This window comes from Rousettus aegyptiacus, unplaced genomic scaffold, assembly GCF_014176215.1.
Source record: "Rousettus aegyptiacus isolate mRouAeg1 unplaced genomic scaffold, mRouAeg1.p scaffold_m13_p_1, whole genome shotgun sequence".
In the NCBI taxonomy this organism is placed as follows: domain Eukaryota; kingdom Metazoa; phylum Chordata; class Mammalia; order Chiroptera; family Pteropodidae; genus Rousettus; species Rousettus aegyptiacus.
This window is the reverse complement of record NW_023416284.1, coordinates 12769268-12788338: the sequence shown is the minus strand read 5'-3', so window position 1 is coordinate 12788338 and position 19071 is coordinate 12769268. Positions and strand designations below refer to the sequence as shown.

At 48.6% G+C, this 19071-nt stretch overlaps 1 protein-coding gene across 3 annotated transcripts in view; it reads left to right on the top strand.

Annotated features, from left to right (window-relative positions):
* Window positions 1-17958: 17958 nt before the first annotated feature.
* Window positions 17959-19071, top strand: part of ECE1 (endothelin converting enzyme 1) — a 95662-nt gene continuing 94549 nt past the window's right edge. Inside the window, exon 1 of one of the 3 annotated variants that reach the window (XM_016149236.2) lies at window positions 17959-18080. In XM_016149236.2, coding sequence (XP_016004722.1) covers window positions 18078-18080 — 3 coding nt within the window. In that variant the 5' untranslated portion in view covers window positions 17959-18077. The remainder of the gene's footprint in view (window positions 18081-19071) is intronic. The other 2 variants (XM_016149240.2, XM_036229712.1) reach the window with 2 other exon arrangements.

Here is a 19071-nt window from a genome sequence, read left to right as displayed (position 1 = left end):
TGCCCAACGCTTTTTGGATCAAGACCCAAAACCTCACGCAAGGCCCTTCTGGCCCCGCCCTCCTCATCTCTGCACTCCAGTCGCCCCGCCGCGGCCCTGGTTCCCCGTTCTTCAACTTCGTCAGGCTCCTTCCCATCCCAGAGCCTTTGCATATGCTGTTCCCTCTCTTTCCTGCCTCTTCCCCTTTCCCCCAATCAGCTTCTATTCATCCTTTAGACGTCTCTTCAGGGAGACCCTACATGGCCCTAGAGTCTAGGTCAAGTTCTACGATAAACCCTCTCAAAGAGCCATGTCTCTTTCCTATAGGAAACGAACTCGGCTTATAGCTCCCCTGCTCATCCAGGCAATGACTTGATTGACATCTGTCTCTCATCTTGACTAAGTGCCTGCCAGGGTAGAAGTGCATTCGTGCTTGCTGGCCAGTCCCTAGCGCAGGCCAGGCACATGGAGGGGAGGGACGCAATCTTCAAAGGACAGAGTGAGTGAAATCCGATCTTTCCACTTGGCCACACAAAGAATTGAGTCACCATTTCTTTCCCCCCTTGAAAGGCGCTGCTTCCTTGTAACAAAAGCAATCGCTACTTGTGGGGAAATCGGAAAACGCGAACAAACAAAAGGAGGAAAACATCATCTTACTGCACATAATATTTTGCAAACTCCTTCTACGCTGAGCAATAAAACACAGACGACAGGTCTACATGCCTATCAGTAGCAACATTTCCTTAATGTTGCTTTTCCTGCACAACATCCCATTATGTGTACAAAGAGCAAAGATACTTTCCCGGCGGACCTGGGAAGCTTTTGAAAGTCCAGATTTCAAGCTCCATACCCAGGAAGTTCTGATGTGGAAAGATTCCCTTGGGCCCCAGGTATTGCTAATTTTTAAACTTCCTTTGGAGATTCTGAAGGGCCTGCCAGGAATCACCACTGGAACCAAATTCTCTATTTTTGGCCACAAAGTAACATTGGGTTACTTCTAGTCGTGCAGAAATGCGCACTTTATGCCTGCCTTAGCAAAAACATCCTTAACCGTTTCAGAAAGCCGATTCCTGGGGTGGCCTTGCACATTCATGAGACCGATTGGGCCAGATGGCCAAACAACTTTGAGTTTTCAACCCCTTTTCCCCAAATCTGAACTATTTTCCTGATTTGTCAATATCAACTTGATTTGGGCAGAGGGAGTCTGTGAGAGGAAGCGTGGTTTTCATTTCTCTTCTTTATACCCTTTTGAACGGTTTGATTTGGGGGTGACTAGCATATATTACTTTGGCACCTAAAAAAGAAAAGCTAATATAACAGTGTAAAAAATGCACTTTGATAACATCTTCCTTGTTCACATCTCCCCTCTTTATTCCGGCCGTTACTCCTTTGGAAAATATGTTGTTATGGTTATTGGTATCAATTCCTCAGTAAGTCAGCCCCAAGGACAGGGCAGAGAGCGATATCTCCAGATGCCAGCTGCCTTGGAGAAAATAGCTCCAAGGCTCCCAAGAAGAAAAATAAAACAATATTGCCGCTGAAGTACAGATAACATAGCTGTCCACCAGAAACCATATTTCTTTGTGCTAGACACTAACAGCTAACTTTTGCTTTTGTAATCTGCTTGCTTGCTTGACCAAGGCCAACCAGGACGTAGTTTTGGGCTTTATAAGCTGCTTCTCCTGAGGCTCGGGGCTGACTCTCTAGTGGAGAAGGTCAGTCGCCGGCCGGCTAATAAAGGCTCGTAATTAATCTCAATTGGCTCTGTGGGTCTCAAATTTGACCACACCACAACAGCTAATAGGATTTTTTGGGAAAATGTCAAATGGGCTTACAGCCCAGACCTGATTTTTGGAGCTTCAGACCTGTTCTCCAACTGCTTACTTGATATTCCTCCTCAGTTGTTGAACAGACATCTCAAAATTAACACACATGAAAATTCGCAAAGGCAATTCTCCCTCTCCCTCTCCCCCCTCAAAGCTGCTCCTCCACTTTGTCCAGTTCAGTCCACAGCACCTCCGGTCCCTCAGATGCTTGGAAGTGAAGCAGCCCTCTGCCTCGCCCTCCACATTCATCCTTCCCAATCCAGGCGGATTCCGTCTCTAGGCTCCGGCTCAGATCTATCCACTTCTCTCCATCCCCACCACCAGCACCCTAGTCTGAGCCGCCTTCATCACTCGCCTGGACTTCTACATCTCACCCCCAAACAAGCCATTCTCCCTGCAACAGCCAGAGTGGTCTTTCGAAACCTAAGTAAGATCGAGATTCAACTCAGCTCAGGACACCTTGATAACTTCTTGTCATACTTAGGATAAAATCCGAGTTTTAAAGGTGGCCGCACAGGGTCCGCCCTGCCCACTTCCCCCACCACTCCTCTCTCTGGGCTCTGACTGCCCTGGTCTCCACGTGACCCCATGTGCAGGGGTTCCCACCTGAACGCATTCACACATCTCTGGAACATTCTTCTCACCAAGCCTCACTATCCCTTGGCTCTCAGTTTGAATGCCCTTTTCCAGAGGGGGTTTCCTTGACCTAATCTAAGGCAGAGTCTCCCTCCATCCTCTCCTGCAGCTGCCTGTGCTTCTTCGTAACCCTCAGCCACTCTTTGTGACCATATGTTTAGGAGTGGATAACTGGCCAGTGTAGGCTTCACTCACTGGAACATCCCCTGTGAACACAGCACCAGCCCAGAGCCTGACACACAGTAGGTTCTCAATACACGTTCATTAAAGGGGTCAAAGGAGCAGTGGGAAGGGTATTATTCTCCCTGGTTTAAAGGAGACAACAGAGGCCTGAAACGTAATGGGACTTGTCTCATAACATCCAGCAAGTCGGTGGAGGTTAGGGATCTCTTCCTCGGTCTGCAGATCCTGGATTCAGCGCTCCCTCATCATCCCAGGCTTTCCATCGTTTAAATGCACCATAACTTCTCATGTCACAGAGGGCCCGCCGAGGTTACGTGACTTGCCCAGAGTCACCAGGTAAACAAAGCAGACCCTGGCTTCACATCTGACTTTTCCATCTGTTCCTCCTAGTGCAACAAACTGCAGTCCACACGCTTTGATTAAGTACCCACAACGTGCCAGGCACTGTGCTGGGTGCTGAGGAAGTGACGTGAACCCGCAGACACAGCCCTGCCCAGCACTGTAGGGAGGACGCAGAGAACAGCGGTCATAATTATGAATTCTGAGATCAGCCTCCGAAACTTAAAGTGTCCTAGGCGTCGTCTCTGGCAATCCCCTGTCTGCAAGCATCTAGAAGTTTCTTCTGCCCGTCCTCCCTTCACCAGGGCCTCCCTGTCTCCCCTGCTAATTAATCCTGGCAGGCCCCTTTCCCCAAGGCCGTCCCGGGACCACATCTACAAGTGTCACCACCAGGGGGCAGTCGTGCTCCATCTCGGATGCTTCCTCCACTAGCCCAGATTGGCCCTGTTTCCACCAGAATTTCAGACTTAAGGAACAGAGTGGAGGGGAGAGAACAACGCTCAAAGGCACCCCAGGGTCCCCAGCTGAGGTGTCTTAGGGAATCAACTCTGTCCAGACCTTGGAAAGAGTTTCTCAGTTGTTCTTCCTCACTCGTCTTGCTCCTGCTTTATCATCTCATTCATTCATTTATTCCATAAACTTTTACAATAGTTTTATTGAGGTATCATTTATAGGTCACAAAGTTCACCCACTTAGAGTGTACCATACAGCGATTTCTAGTACTTACAGAGTTGTGCAAAAAGTACCATAACTTAGTTCCAGAATATTTTCATGCCCAAAGAAGTCTTGCACCCATTAGCGATCCCTCCCCGACCCTCTACCCACTGTTCCCTGCCCTCCCCGACTGTGGGCAACCACTAACCTACTTTCTGTCTCCATAGATTTACCTATTCTGGACATTTCCTATAAATGGAATCATAGAATACGCAGTCTTTTGTGGCCGACTGGCTTCTTTCACTCGGTTATGTGTTCGGGATTCACCCATGTTGTATAGCATGTATCAGTATTTACGTCCTTTTCATTGCTGAATAATATTCACTTGTATAGATAAACCACATTTTGTTCATTAATCAGCGGATGGACATTTGTTATTGTTCTACTTTTTTTTTTTTTTTTTTTGCTACTACGAATAATGCTATGAACGTTTGTGCACACGTTTTTCTAACTGAGGTGTAATTCACATATCATAAAACTCACCTTTTTAAAGAACACAATTCAGTAGTTTTTAGTATAGTCACAAAGTTGTGTGATAGTCAGCACTATCGATTTCTAGAACATTTCCTAATTAGAAGTTACTCCCCCCGCCCCTCCCTCCAGCCCCTGGAAACCACTAATCCACTTTCTGTCTCTACATATTTGTCTCTCCTGAACATTTTATATAAATGAAATTATACAGTATGTGGCCTTTTGCGTCTGGCTTCTTTTACTTAGTGTATGTTTTTGAGGTTTGTCCATGTCGTGATATGTATCATTACTTCATTCATTTTTGTTGCTGAATAATTGCACTATAATGATAGACCATATTTTATTTATATATTTGTCAGCTGGTAGACATCTGGGTCGTTTCCTCTTTTTGGCAATTATGAACAGTGCGGTTGTGAACATTCGTGAACAAGTTTTTGCGTGGGCACCTGTTTTCATTTCTCTTGCATACGGCTCTAAGAGCGGAGCTGCTGGGTCATAAGGTCACTCTATGTTTAATCTTTTGAGGAACTGACAGACACAAAGTGCCCACACCATTTTATACTCCCACCAGCAACGTACGAAAGTTCTCATTTCTCCACATCTTCGACTTTTTAATTACAGCCATTCTCGTGGGTGCAAATGTTATCTCGCGGTTCTCTCGATAAACTTTTACTGAGCACCTACTATGTGCCAGGCCTGTACCAAGTGCTGGAGATTCAGCAGTGAACACAACAGAGAGGGCTCTGCTCTCATGGGGGCTTGAGACCTACTATACAGATTTAGATAGTAAAAGGGTAATAAACACATTGACAAGTGTGGAGAGGAGTAATGGGGGAGGGGGGAGGGGCAGCGGTGGCAGTTGCTGCTTTATCCAGGGGAACGGGGTGGGGGATGGGCGGCATCTGTGATCAGACTTAACAGGTAAGAAGAAGCCCCCCTGCTCAGCCCTGGGGGACACGCATCCCAAGTATCCAGAATGTGGCTGCAGCTAAGCGAGCAAAGCGGGGAGGGGAGGGGAGGGGGCAGCAGAGCTGGGTGGAGATAGATCACTCAGGCCTTCGAAGGCCTCCACGAAGAGTCCGGATTTAACCCTGAGCTTGGCAAGGAGCCACTAACGTTTTGTATTGACACTAAATCCCAGGAGACTGGTGAGGACACCACTGAAACCGTCCGGGTTAAGGATGGCGGAGGCTGTATGTGCTTTGGAGGTAGAACAAAATGATGATTCGCTGGTGAGTTGCGTATGAGGGGTGAAGAAATGAGAGGCATCTTCTTCCTCCTGAGCCCCTGACCCATGTTACTCAGCAAACTTGCAGTGAGGCCTGAACCCACTGGGACCAGGACAGATTCATCTTCCGCCTTAGATCCGGGACTCTCCACTAACAGGAAATTGCAGGGAGGTGGTCAGTCTTCCACAAGCTCCTGTGGCATCCTAGGTCCCCCCATTGGCACTATGGGGGCTCAGAAGACCTTCGCCCTGCCCTCCAGCGTTCAAGCCTCGTGCCAGTCCTGCTCTACTTGCCGTTGGTCCCTCAGAACGTGCTGCCCAACTCGTCTCCCTGAAACCGCGCTCCCACTGGCTCACCCCCTCTCCAAACCCTTCAGCAGGTCCCTGTGCCCCTAGCAGTGTTCCCCAAACTTGAGCAACGTAGAAACAGGCTTTCCGAAAGGAAGACGACCATCCCAGCCAGACAGTGTGGATTTAAATTGTTTTTATTACATCCTCCTTTAAAACATAAAGTGAGGGACAGACACCTCGGGCTCTTATACAACCACAAAACCAAGTCCCAGATGAAATACAAACACAACTGCAAACCCAATGACATTCAGATGAAACACCATTCATTTAACGAGCTGGATGATGTCATTTCGCAGAAGGAAAATAACCTCTTGCAATTATGAGGGTTTACTGGCTGGGCCAGTGTGTTGTTTCTTATTTGTTTTTTTTGTTGTTGTTGTCTTTACTTGGAGCTCTTACACTGCTGTGCCGGCTGACTCAATTTACCCACTTCTTTTCCTATTTGGGCCAGGGGAAACCTCTCATAAAGTGAGCGCATAGGCTTGTCACCTGGTCTCCTTTGCTGTGGGCATGTCCACCCCTCTGTTTTAAGGAACTTCATGGGCCCTAGCATTTTACCTTGGGGGAGGCTCTACATGACCCCTTGTCAAACGTATTAAAATGTACCTACACTCCACATCAAATATAATTTTTCAATAAAAAGGAATTTATTTTTATAATTCTGCAATTGAAATTATATCAGTTAACAGAATTTGAGTGTGTGTTGTTTTGGCTGTCATTATATGAGAGTCACAGAATTTGTTTTTTTCAGTTCTGAAACATCTCCTAGGCCCTTGGAACTCTCCCAGGCCCAAGAGCTGAGCTCATGGCACTGGAAAATAAACCAGCCAAGCCGAGGCCTGCTTCTTTCTTTTCTCATTGACCCGAGACAATTAAAGTGGGGCAGCTGGCGCCAACCTGACCCCAAGAACAAACCAACGTGGGCACTAACACAGGGTTGGCGGTTCTGGGTTATGAGGCCCGGGTCATTCACAGGAGACAGGAAATGCTCAGACTCATGGTTCTAGGTTATCACTGAAATGAAAGCCCCAAATTATAAAAATTCTAGTGAAGCCGGATTACTGGGAACGCACCTGAGGCTCCCAAGGGCCAGAGACTCAGTTTTAGGCCCCATGGCCTTCAAGGTCAAGTTGAAGCTTCCTTGGCCGGGTACCCAAGTCCTGCGCATTGTGCAGCCAGCTCCCCTTTCCAGGCTCTGCTTCCCATCACTCCACCATCCAGTACTCAAAAGTGCTAGGAGCTTCTCCACAGTCAGCCTTTGATCCGACTGTCGTCTCTTCCCAGAACGTCCTTCCTGTAGTGTTTAAGACCCTTTCGTTGTTTTTAAGATTTTAAAACATTGCACTGGTAAGACATATTCACCATAGGAAAATCAGAGAATACAGATTCAGGAAAATAAAAATAATCAGTGATCTTGCCCCATAGAAATGATTACGATTAACTGATATGTTCATATTAACAAAATGTAATAAAAGTTATCTTCAAATGAAGTATTGTAAGCAAAGTATATAAAAATAATAAAAACAAAATTATAAAATACTACTATAATATACACTCATACTCACGACAAAGTTTTGACAAACTTTAACATTTTTAGCATATTTACTCCAGCTCTTTTAACTAAATAAATAAACCCAACAGATACGGTTGAAGCCCCCGGGTGGTCCTTTGCAATCCCTCCTGTGCACTGACCACCCCACCTCTGACCACCAAGGTCAATCTCTCCACAAATTTGGGGTTTACCATTCCCATTTGTGCTTTGGATATGGTTAAACCTCAGATGAATCGCAGAATTCCACGCATGTCCTTCTGCGACTTGCTTTCCGGTTTGCCATTATGTTCCAGAGATGTGTTCACGGGATGCATGTCCCCCAAGTCTGTTCCTCCACATTCTGATTCACGATTCCACGGAATTAAGAGACCACGGTTTCCTTGCCTATTCCACTAATGATCACTTTTGCAAACTACGCTATAGAACATTCTGGTACAAGTCTTCTTGTGCATGGGAACGTGAATTTCTCTGAGATAAATACCCAAGGTAGAATTGTTGAATTGTAGGGGCACAAGCCTTCCTTTTGCTTAATTCGATCACAAATCATGAACATTTTTTCCATTTCAATAAACATCTTACATCGATATATTTTTAATGGCTGTGGAGATTCTGCCAAAAATTTTTCAGCATCATTATGATAGGCAGAATTAGTTTTTATTAAAATCTACTCTGTGAGGGAATATTTAAGTAGCTATATTTTTGTGCATATCTTTAATTATATCTGTAAGGGAAATTCCTGAAGTCAGAGTTTGGAGATCAAAAGAGAGAGATACATGTTTTTACGACCAACTTCCCTGAGAATTCTTGAGCAAACTGCTCCTTCCAGCAGTTTGCACTTCCTACAGGGGTGGAAGTCTCCCCAGATCTGCCCTTCTACCTCCTTACAAGCGCTTGTCTCCAGCAGTCTTACCTGTCCTTCCCCGCTCACCTCCCGGCCCCTTCTGCTCCCTCAACCAAACTCTGGGCGTCGGGCCACTATAGCCCTTAATACTTCTTGTATGGCATTCATCGCCTTCTCATTTCCTTTACAGCTTTTTTTGCATGTGATCTATCTTTCCCTCCAGATGTAAATATTTTAAAATCAGAAACTCTTATTTTCTTCATTTGTTCTTCTGTCATAATTTATTCACAACCAAGTAATAGTTACATCGTCCGCAATAATCTACACATACAGACCGTTTAAAAATATATATGGAGCACTAGAGAGTATTTTGTGAAAACGTTCTGAGTCCATGAAATTACCGCATTTTCATTTCATTCCACCCATCCAACATTTTCTGAGAAAGCTCTCTAGGACAGGAGCTGAGCTAGGTCCCGGGGAACCAGAGGCCAACCCCTGCCCTCCAGGGGTTCACCGTTAACTGAATGCTGCTCTGAGCATCCTCTCAGGTAAGGCAAAAAGGGACACATGATGCATTGTCTCTGCCTCATGATTAAAGAATAAAGGCCATTCCAGCTGGGAAATACCCTTTACCCTGGTGTTAAAGTACAGGAAGCATTTGTCACATAGGTGCCTCTCCGTGAACCTATGTTTTGGACATCTCTTTAGTAGCCTTTCACAGATAATGCAGAGATGCTCCACTATGTGTGGAGTCAATTCCTTTATTATCTTCCAGGAAAGCATACTGTTACGAGTGTACTATTAAGACATCATTCAGTAAAGGTCCTTCTGGGGAGGATACCACCAATGCAGCCTGGCTATAAAGTGTGCTGCTGGTTTTATGTCAATCCCAGAGGAGGACAGGCACCGGATGCCTCATACAGTCTACCAAGTGCTGCGATTAGCACAATATGAGGCCCCTAGGAGAGCTTAGCCACATGCTAATTCAGCCGACATTCGTTTACTCATTCACTCTATTGAGTACTTACTATGTGCCAGGCATTCAGGCTAAATCCTGGTGACATTTTGGTAAGTAAAAGACATTGTGCCGCCTCATACATTGCTGGTGGAAATGTAAAATGATGTAGCCGCTTTGGAAAACAGTTTGTCAGTTTCTTAAAAAATCGAACCTATGCTTACCATACAACCTGGCAATTCCACTCATAGATATCTAAGTCTCTACCTTAGTGAAAACAAAAACTGGAAGCAATCAAAACACTGAAAAGGTGAATGAATGAATAAAACGTAGGACATCTACTCCATCGAATGCTAATCAGCAGTAAATAGGAACAAACTGCTGACACATGCAACATGGGTAAAGCTCCAAGGCTTTACGCTCAGTGAAGAAGCCAGACACAGAATATCGCATATCGTACAATTCCGTTTATGTGACATTTCCAGGAAAGGCAAAACTGGAGAGACAGAAAGAGGATCAGTGACTGCAGAGATTAACTGAGGACTCTTTTGGGGTTGATGAAATTTCTAAAGCTAGATTGTGGTGATGGTAGTACAGCTGTGAAGTTACTAAAAACCATTTATATACTGAAAATGGGTGGATTTCATGGCGTATAAATTACGCCTTAATTAAGAGGCATGAAGAAACAAATAAGACATGGTCCCTACATACGTGGGCTTTATCATCTAACTGGGGAGAGAAACAATAGCTATATGACCAAGCAACAAGAGACAAAATTGTAAATTCTGACAAATAGATTGAAAGAAATACAGTGGACACGGCGATGGGGGATAAGTAAACAGAGAGGGTGGCCAGGGAGGCCCGTAGAAGTGACACGTGGACTGAGACCCGTGAGGGAGAGACATGGGAGGGCACTCCAGGTGAAAGCTATCCTTTCGCACGCATTTTGTAGTGTTTGAAAGAGGCGTGGTGACCTGCCAAGACCACGTGGCACATGAGCGATGGGGCGGGCGTTTAAAACGAGGTCTGAAGTCGGCATCAGCCTCCAGGCCAGTGTGTTCTTGCAGCCGACGCCAACACCAGCCACACACAAGCTGCCTGGCGTGTCCGCACTAGCCTGCCCTCTGCCCAGGGTTTGGGGCACAGTGGGTAGTGGAGGTGCCTGGGCATGTGCTAGGCAAGAAGGTAGCAAGAAGGCAGCTGAGGCGTGAGTGATCTCATGCCGCCCGCCACCTGCCCCTGCCCCACCCAGGCTCGTGGTCCAGGGTGCTAGGGGAGCCACAGGTTCTAAGTGCTGCCTGAACCGGGCCTCCTCCTCCCCCTGTCTGCGACCTGAGGACCTGAGGGCAGAGCTGGATTAGAACCCCCACAATGCCACTTCCTAGTGGGGTGCCTTCCTTTCCTCACCTATCAGGTGAGAATGCTTGTGCACAGGAAAGAGTAGACCTGGGATTAGAACCCAGGTCCTCTTGGCTCTGAAACCCTAGCCTTTTCCCCGCACCCATTGAGCGACTTCTTGTGATGGACCTTACTGAGGGGCTAGTTCAGTGTTCTCAGTCCTGTCTTTGCAGTCAAATCACCCGGGAGCTTTATAAACTTTGAAACTGACTCTCAGAGATTCGGCTTTAGTTGACCTCAGGTGGAGCCCGGGCACCAGTACACCTTAAAAGTTCCCCAGATAATTCGAGTAGGCTGCCAAGGCTGAGAATCACAGATCCAACCCTTTCATTTTATAGATGAGGAGGCTGAGACCCAGAGATTCTGAGTGACTGTCTCCACCACCCAAGGTCCCCTAGCCATTTGCAGCCACAGCGGGAGTCTCTAAACTCTCCTTCTGAATGAAAGAGCTATACTGAGGACATGTAAAGCCACAGTTAACAGCAGGAGCTTTGAAATCAAATAGAGGCAGGTTCAGTCCTGGGTTGCCACTTATAGGCTGTGTGACCTGGGGCAAGTTGCTTAGCCTCTCTGACCCTCACGCTCTTCATCTATGAACATAAGGGTTATGGGAAGGCTCATCAAGATAGTATATGCAGAGAGGAAGTGCTCATTAAACAGATCAAACCCCCTAGAAGAGACCTTCAGTGCAATTTGATAGACATCTATTGAGCACCAAATGCAAGCTTGTCCCTGTTTCTGAGGCTACAGAGCAGCCTGTTTCTGCAGCTGGCTCAATGCCTTTCTTCTACGCTCACCTGCACCCCCAACCCAAAGGATATATAGCTGCATCAGCCCAGATGTCCAGGAGTGAGGAACAGCCCCCGGCCTGGGACTGGCCAGACCCAGCCTTGCCCCTGAGGCCAGCTCCCCAGGAAAGCTCCTGAGAACATGACTATTCAGGCCTCAGAATAAAAGCCACTTCTCGGAGCAGGCTACGCCAGGCCTGGCTCTAACACCCTGCAGCCCAACTCACCCTCTGTCCTCACTGCCCTAGGCACTCCAGCCACTGGAAATTTCTTCCTGTCCTCCTGCTCCCTTCTGCGTCTAGCTCTTTGGACAGGTTGTTCCCAGTGCCTAACGCACGCTTCCCTTCTCTCTCGCCCCATGCAGCGCCAGCCTTGACACTCAGCTACTTCCTCCTTAGCACCCCTGATCTTCCTACCTTGTTGATTATCTCCAGCACCAAGTGCCTCTTCCCCATGTGACCAGTCACAGCTGCCAAGTTGGTCCTGACATCCTCTCCCTACTACCTGATCCCCCATCACCACTTTGGCCTGGTCCTATACCCTATCCTATTCCTTCCTTCTTCTATGACCTAACTCCCTCCAGCTGTCAATCAACAAATTCACATTACAGAACATTTTTGTTTATAACCAACGTTTCCTCCAGGTACAAAAATGCAGTGAGGGAGGTGCTCAGTATTAAAACAAACATTATAAGACATCTATTTGAACAGAGAGATCAAAAACCATTGAAAATAGATAGGAAGAACTCTATCAAGAACCTAGACTGACTTAGTTACTGAGGTTGAATATATCATTTATCAAAGAGCTTCCTGGCAGCAAAGGCAAAATTGCTCTATAGTGGGTGAGAGTAATTTGGTTCTAGGGTGTCTTGAGCCCTTTGAAAAACACATCCTTCTTTTCTCACTTGAGAGGAGTCGCATATAAAAGAGCCACTATTGTGAGGGAAGACCTTCGAGGAAATGATTTTCCACTCTCCATATTCCTGTCCTTTCTGGCTTCTCCCTGTGCTCATTCCGGCTAATTCTCGGGCAATTTTCTGCTTCACCGATGTAGCCTGGCCTACTTTCCCCCACTTCAGAATTCTCGAAAAGTAGTAGGTGCAAAGGCAGAGGTGTTCAATCTTGGGCCAGGTGACGCCTGTGGGGGAAACTGCAGAGGAGATTCATAAACCTAAAGAGGGACTGGAACAGATAACTTTCTACGTCTTGCTCAGGTCCAGTCTTCAGGGATTGTGAATTTGTGGGTCACTGAGATGTAACCTGGATCCCCACCACAACGCCAGGTCCTATTTGGCGCTTTAGAGAAAACATAGTTGAGTTCGAATCCCAGGATACAACCTGCAATCCAGGTACTACCCTGAATTGGTGACCATTTCCCACTCAGCTTCAGGTTCTTGATGTGGAAAACAGTGCCAGTTCTTACCACAAGGACTTTTGGGGGTGGGTTCAGTGACAGTGCATGCCTAACTTTTATTTGTGGATATCCCTTCCCGATCATGAGCAAAAACGGATTTGAAGCTGCTTACAAACAACAACAACAACAACAACAACAATTAAACAACCACATTTACCAGATTAAAATAAGATCCCAGTTCTCCCACTTGCTGGCTGTGTGATCTTGGGCAAGTTGCTTCACTTCTTTGAGCCTCAGCTTCCTCATTTGTAAAATGGGATGATAGTAGTGCCTACGCCCATTGGACTACTATAGAAGTAAATAAATTAATGTGGGAGAGTACTCGGCACAATGCCTGACACAGAGTAAGTAGGCAACACATTTTAGTAGTTGTTGTTGTTATTATGTAATGTCATTTTATTGTTGTTGTTTATAGAAAAGTAATCTGGGTAAAGCTGAACCACCTTGAGGCCAGTCCCTATTGAATTAGAAGGAAAGACTAGTTCTTCCTCCCAACAACGACAAAAAACATTGAAAAGCAATTTAAATATTTGTCCAATTATTTTCAAAATGTTAAAGCAGATTTCATTTATAATCTCAGTAAAACTTCCTGACATCCCTTTTCCTCTTTCTATTTTTTTTTTTTTTTCCTCATCTTCTCTCCCGCCCTCTGCACACAGCACAGCAGCCTCCGTATCTGGGTTCTGAGTCTCTCAAACGCTTCCTCAAAGCTCAGCCTGCGCTGGCTCTTTGCTCCTTGGCCCTCTTCCCTAGCCTCTCCCATCTTTTCCACCCAGCAACCTCTGCCCTTTCTCTCCTCCCTTTTTTTCTCCCTCCCTCCACCCATTACCCAGATCCACAGGAGAAAGCCATGCTGAAGCTGCTAAAACTTCAAAGTTTCCTTTCTCAAGAAGGCAGGGAGGAAGGGAAGTTATGAACCGGTTAATGATGTTTTTTTCTTCTCACAAAACAGATACACACACCTGTTAATACAGCTGAATGCAGAATCACTTCAAAGGTTAGCTATGGTTAATATCTGAGAAGTGGGATTATGGGGACTTTTTTTCCATTGTATTCATTTCTGTCTTGTTCACATTATTTCACAGTGAGCATGTATTAATTACATTTGAAATCAGAAAATAAATAGATTTATTTTACTTCTGAAATTAGTATTGAAATCAGGGCAAAGGGAGAAAAGAGTAGAAAAAGTAAAGGAAAAGCAGGGATAATATGAGTATCCAAAATATATTCTCTCGATCCTATACTTAAGTCATGTAAAGTGCCAGTGTGGGGCCCAGCACACACTTGATAAGAAGCGACTGTTATTGGTCAGGACTTAATGAACCTTGATCCCTCATAGAAACTGAAACTGCCCAATTGAATCAGAGCAGCTGGTAGCTGGAAGGAGGTCAGGCTGGGACATCACAGTTCCTAGCCCCACCCAGGCAACCTCTCTGCAGGGTTGGATGAGTCAAGAAATAGTCTTATTGGGTCTGACGAGCTCTGCCTGTCTCCTCCCTGACCAGCCTTCTGGTGCCTTTCTGACTATAGACAGGCTGGGGTGTTCGTGTGTGTGTGTGTGTGTGTGTGTGTGTGTGTGTGTGGGCACTCTGTTCCTGAAGAGTTTGGAGATTCCCCAGGGTGCCCTAAACTCTAGTTTCAGTTCAGTAGTGGAAGATGAAACAAAATTTAAAAATCAAGTAGCTCTTAGAACATGTTTCATTCCGTCTGCCTGCCTGTGGCTGTCCAGTTTGTCCAGGCTCTATCTGACTTGGTACATGGCACCAGTCCCAGAAATATATATATCGGTCAACCACTAAGGATTCTTTGGGCACCTACTGTGTACTAGACATTACTAAACATCTATTCTGTAAAAGATGATGACACAGGCCAAGTAGAGGAAGAATACCAATAATAACCCTCGCCATTTACAGAAGGCCTGTGAAATGTAAGCCTCTCCACAAATTCTTGAGGACTCTTCTTGGACCCTGGAGAATCCTCAGGCTGGAATGACTAGAAACCACACCTAGACTCAAAGTCAGGTATCTCTGAAGCCCTCACTCTCCGGGTCTTGGCCAGTCAGAACCCTTGGCCACAGAGATGGGCTGGGGAACAGCCACATGTCTCAATAAGAGCCAATGAAACGCGACATGGGAATTCAAAATTGCTGCAACTGTTGAGAAAAATGAGTCTCTCTTTCTGCTGGAGCTGCTGAGAGACTAGGATGCAGGGCTGGTGCTGCCGGCAGCCACCTAGTGACCATGAGGAGAGAGCCTTGCCAGAGCATGAGGCCAGCGGAGAGGGAAACAGTTTCGAGAAACAAAGAGGGCATCATTGAATCCTGACATCATCTGAGCTTCTCAGTGCAGCCACCTCTGGACTTTCCAGCTTAAGTTGTATTTTCTGCCAGTTGAGCCCTGATACTCCAACTGAGCAAAGGCTGAGCAGAGACCCAGGCATTGGGAGGAGGCACCCTCACCACCCTCACTACAGGCTCTGACGAGGGAAGCATGCTCTCTTGCCACGGAATCACCATGCATGCCTCTAGCAGAGAGCACCTTGAGCAGAGAGTAACCGCCAACAGTAGCACGATGCCAGCAAAGGAGTGAACGGATGGGCCGGGCTGTGCCTCCTTAGAGACGTCACTTTCTCCCTCTCAACAGGGGGGGTGAGGTGAGAGTCGCATCTCCTGCATAGAATTGTTCCCAGAAGGCTGTTTTAGAGGAGATGAGCTCTGAGGATCTCGAAGAAGTTGGGGGTTAGGGTCAGAGGTGGCGGCGAACCTTCTCACTTGTTTCCCCCTGAGCAGCATAAGACCCGCGATTGCCTCTCCTGGGGCAGCCCGGTGGAATGGAAAAGACAGCCGGTTCCAGTCCACGCGCTGCAGCCAGTTCCGGGGCCTGGCTCCTCCCCCTGCCAACACACCCCTTCCAGCAGTGAGAAAACCACGCCTCTCTCCTCTGTTTTCTTCAGAGCCTGCATCGTATCTTGTTCATTGCTGTATCCCCAGCAGTCTGCCCCGTTCCTGCCTTTGCTGAAAGGGCGTTCAGGAATGCCCCCTCGTGTGGGTGAATAAAATGTGGTCAGGATATGTGACCTTTCCTTTTCTTTTCGCAACATATGTTGGAGCGTAACCTATAGAGAAAAACACACACGGGTCCTAAGTAGCCTTTTCAAACTAAGCACACCCTTGTATCCAGCCCCCCCATCCTGAAACACTCATACCAGCACCCAGAAGTCCCCTGGTCCCCCCTTTCCAGTCATTCCCTCCTCAAAGGTAACAGGAGACTGCTTTCTGACAGCAAAGATGAGTTTTGCTTACTTTTGAATTTTGTATAAATGGGTTAGTGCTTAACGTTTTCCTGTGTTTTGTAGCTTACCAAAGGGCCTGCATGTACATTAACTCATTAAATCTTCACATTAGCACAAAAGAGTGGGCATAAATTACAAATCTCATTTTACAGAGGAGAAAACTGAGGCTCAGAGAGAAGGGGATACCCCACAATTACATTGCTGGCAAATGGAGAGCCAGGATAACTGGGTCGCATTGTTGCGTCTCCCTGGATTTCAGAATGTCCCTCCAGGTGTTAGGCTGTGATTCCCAGGGAGGTAGGTACCTGAGGAGTGGTCAGGAATCTGAACCCAGCCCAGGCCTGGGCGGCTGATGGCATAAGTTACCCATCCTGCAGCATAGAGTCTGGGCCAGAGAAGATCTGGTCACCTTCTCCACCACGCTTCCTGTGTGCTGCACTCAACAGGCTTTGTGAACTTGGGCAAGTGACCCTCCTCCCTGTGTCCTTCCCTCCACGCTGAAGAATTTGGAGTGCCGCTGAATGGAAGGGGAAGAGTTATTTCCACAGAGCCCTTTCCCTGCCCTCCAGATTGCTGTAAACACTGCCCAGGAGCAGATGATCCCTTCTGGAACCTGGCACTCTGTGGCTAGGCCTCACCTCTGCTCACCCAGAGTCACCCAGAGCCAGCTCCTGAGTGGCGGTTGCTGCCAGCTGCTCCTACTCTCGTCATGGCAATAGGTGCCCTCTCTCCCAGAATCTACCTTTGTCCCCAGCCAATTCAACTCCCTCTTACCCTCTGGCTGGTAGGCAAGATTCCCAAGTCTTTCCTTCTGGCCTCCTGAACTCTTATACATCCTTCACGGCCCAAACTCCACCTCCTCCAAGACATCTCTGTCTCTCCTGAACACACACCCATCACACCCTCTACACATTAGTTTTTCTTTCTTAACACAATTTAGATGACCACAAAGTCACACAAACAAAACACACGCACTGTCACCATTCGCAATGTTTTTCTCTCTCCTTCTTGCAAACTGGGCTGCAAACACAGTGTACCAAATCACAGCCGTGCCCCTCTCCTGCGTGCACACCTACACACGCACACTCTAACCACACACTGTAGGGAGTTGGTCTCTACTTGTTTACAAGGACACGAAGAGTCTTTCCACCACACCAACACAAATGTACAACAGGCCCCAAATGTATAGATCACACATCATACGGACATATCGCACACACCTATTCTGTGCCTTCCTCCTTCACTCAGGCACTTACACGACTGACATACACGTACGGTTTCTCTCCTGGACACGCAAACACACAGGCATGGTGAGCCATCCGTCCTTCGAGCAGCTTCCTCCCCACCCGCTTCTCTGGCCCCTCTCTCTTACACACACTTACACGCACGCACTTGCGCGCGCGCGCGCACACACACACACACGCGCGCGCGCGCACACACACACACACACGGAAGCACCCAGCAGCAAACCCCAAATATAGTCTGTCTGCCCGTTACACATAAACACACAAGCTCGCAAGTTCCATCCCTCCCTCTCCTTTTCTGTTTCCTTCTCTCCTATACATACATATGCACGCGCGCGCACGCACGCGCGCGCGCGCACACACACACACACACACACACACACAAACAAATGCAGCTGCAGCGCCCAGGGTCACACTCCTGTGCAGGCGCCAAGCAGGAGACAAAGGTCGCCGAGGCTCCCGACACTGTTCGCGGGACACAGCCGAGCCTCTCCCCGGGCTCCGCTGGCCCCCAAAGCCGGTCTCTGCGAGGTCTGGACCCCACACCCCGAAGCCGGAGACCTCGCCCTCACCGGCGCTCCTGGGTCCGCAAGCCACCCCGACTCTGGCCGCGGCGAGCTAAGGGTTAAGAAGCCGGCGGAGGGGGCGGGGGGAGTGCGGGGGAAGGCCGGCCTCCGGGTGTGATTGGCTGCCCAGCCCGGGCCCTGCGCCCCACCATTGGCCCCTCGGCGGGCCCGCCCCCCCGGGGCTCGGCGCCGAAGCCGCGCTCGCCCGCAGGGAGCCGAGCGCGCCGCCGGGGTCGGGCAGCCGCGCAGCCCGAGAAGCGGGGCCCGAGGCCGGGAGCCGTACGGAGCGGAGCGCGCGAGCTATGGTGAGTGCCGCGCCGGCCCAGCCTCGACAAGTCCCCGGCAGCGGCGCCGGGGTGGGACGCGTGGCCCGCCCGGCTCGCGGGGGGCTGGGCGCCGGCTGCAGCTCTCGGAAGGCGGGGAGTCTGGGGGCGCGCGGGCATGGCTCGGCTCGCCGGACGGCGCCGCGCTCGGTTCCGTAGGGGGTGGCCGCGCCGAGCTTGGTCTGGGCAGCTGGACCTGACCGGATGTGGAGAGCGCGGGGTGGCCGAATCGGTTTGGGGACAGTTGGTGTGGTTCTGGTCTGGGCGTCCGAAAGTCCCGGGACCCGTCTGAGCTTGGAGACCTTGATTGTGCGGGCTGGGTCCGGAGCCGGGGTCAGAGGCAATTCTGCAGCGGCCGGATCCAGGCGGACCTGAGCGTCTCGGGACGCCAGGTGGATCTGGGGCTGAGTTTCGACTTGGAGCGCCGTGAGCGGCCGCACCGAGCGCCTTCAGGCACTCTACCTGGGATTACCCATGCCACTTTGGCCTAAGGGGTTGGAGAGTGGAGGAGGCTGAGCAGCCAGGTTGGTCGCTGTCAGAGACCAGGGGACAATTGGAGACCATGTGCCCAGCGATCTGGTCTCCCCAGCATCTCCTAGTAATTAGTTCTTAGAAGAAGGGCTCGGCAATGGCATCAAGGCTGGGCTTGTTGGGGGCTGTTTTAGGGAGGGGAGCTTGTCTCTGGAAGGAAAGCCAAGACTTTTTAATCATCTCTCTAGGGCCCGATGCTCACTCTCCATCTTGGGGGGCCAAACCACCTACTTTTCTTGTGTTTCTTTCCCCATGGACAGACCCCTCTGATTCTCTCCTGGTCCTGTTCTTTGCCCTCTTAACTGGGTACAAGTCACAATGCAGGGCCAGAGGAGGGCATGTGTCAGTGATGATGGCTGCCAGTCTCAGAGATACAGCCATCACCACTACTCTGTGACAATGCTGTGAAGCCTGAGGGGGCCAAGGTGGGGGCAGGATGGAA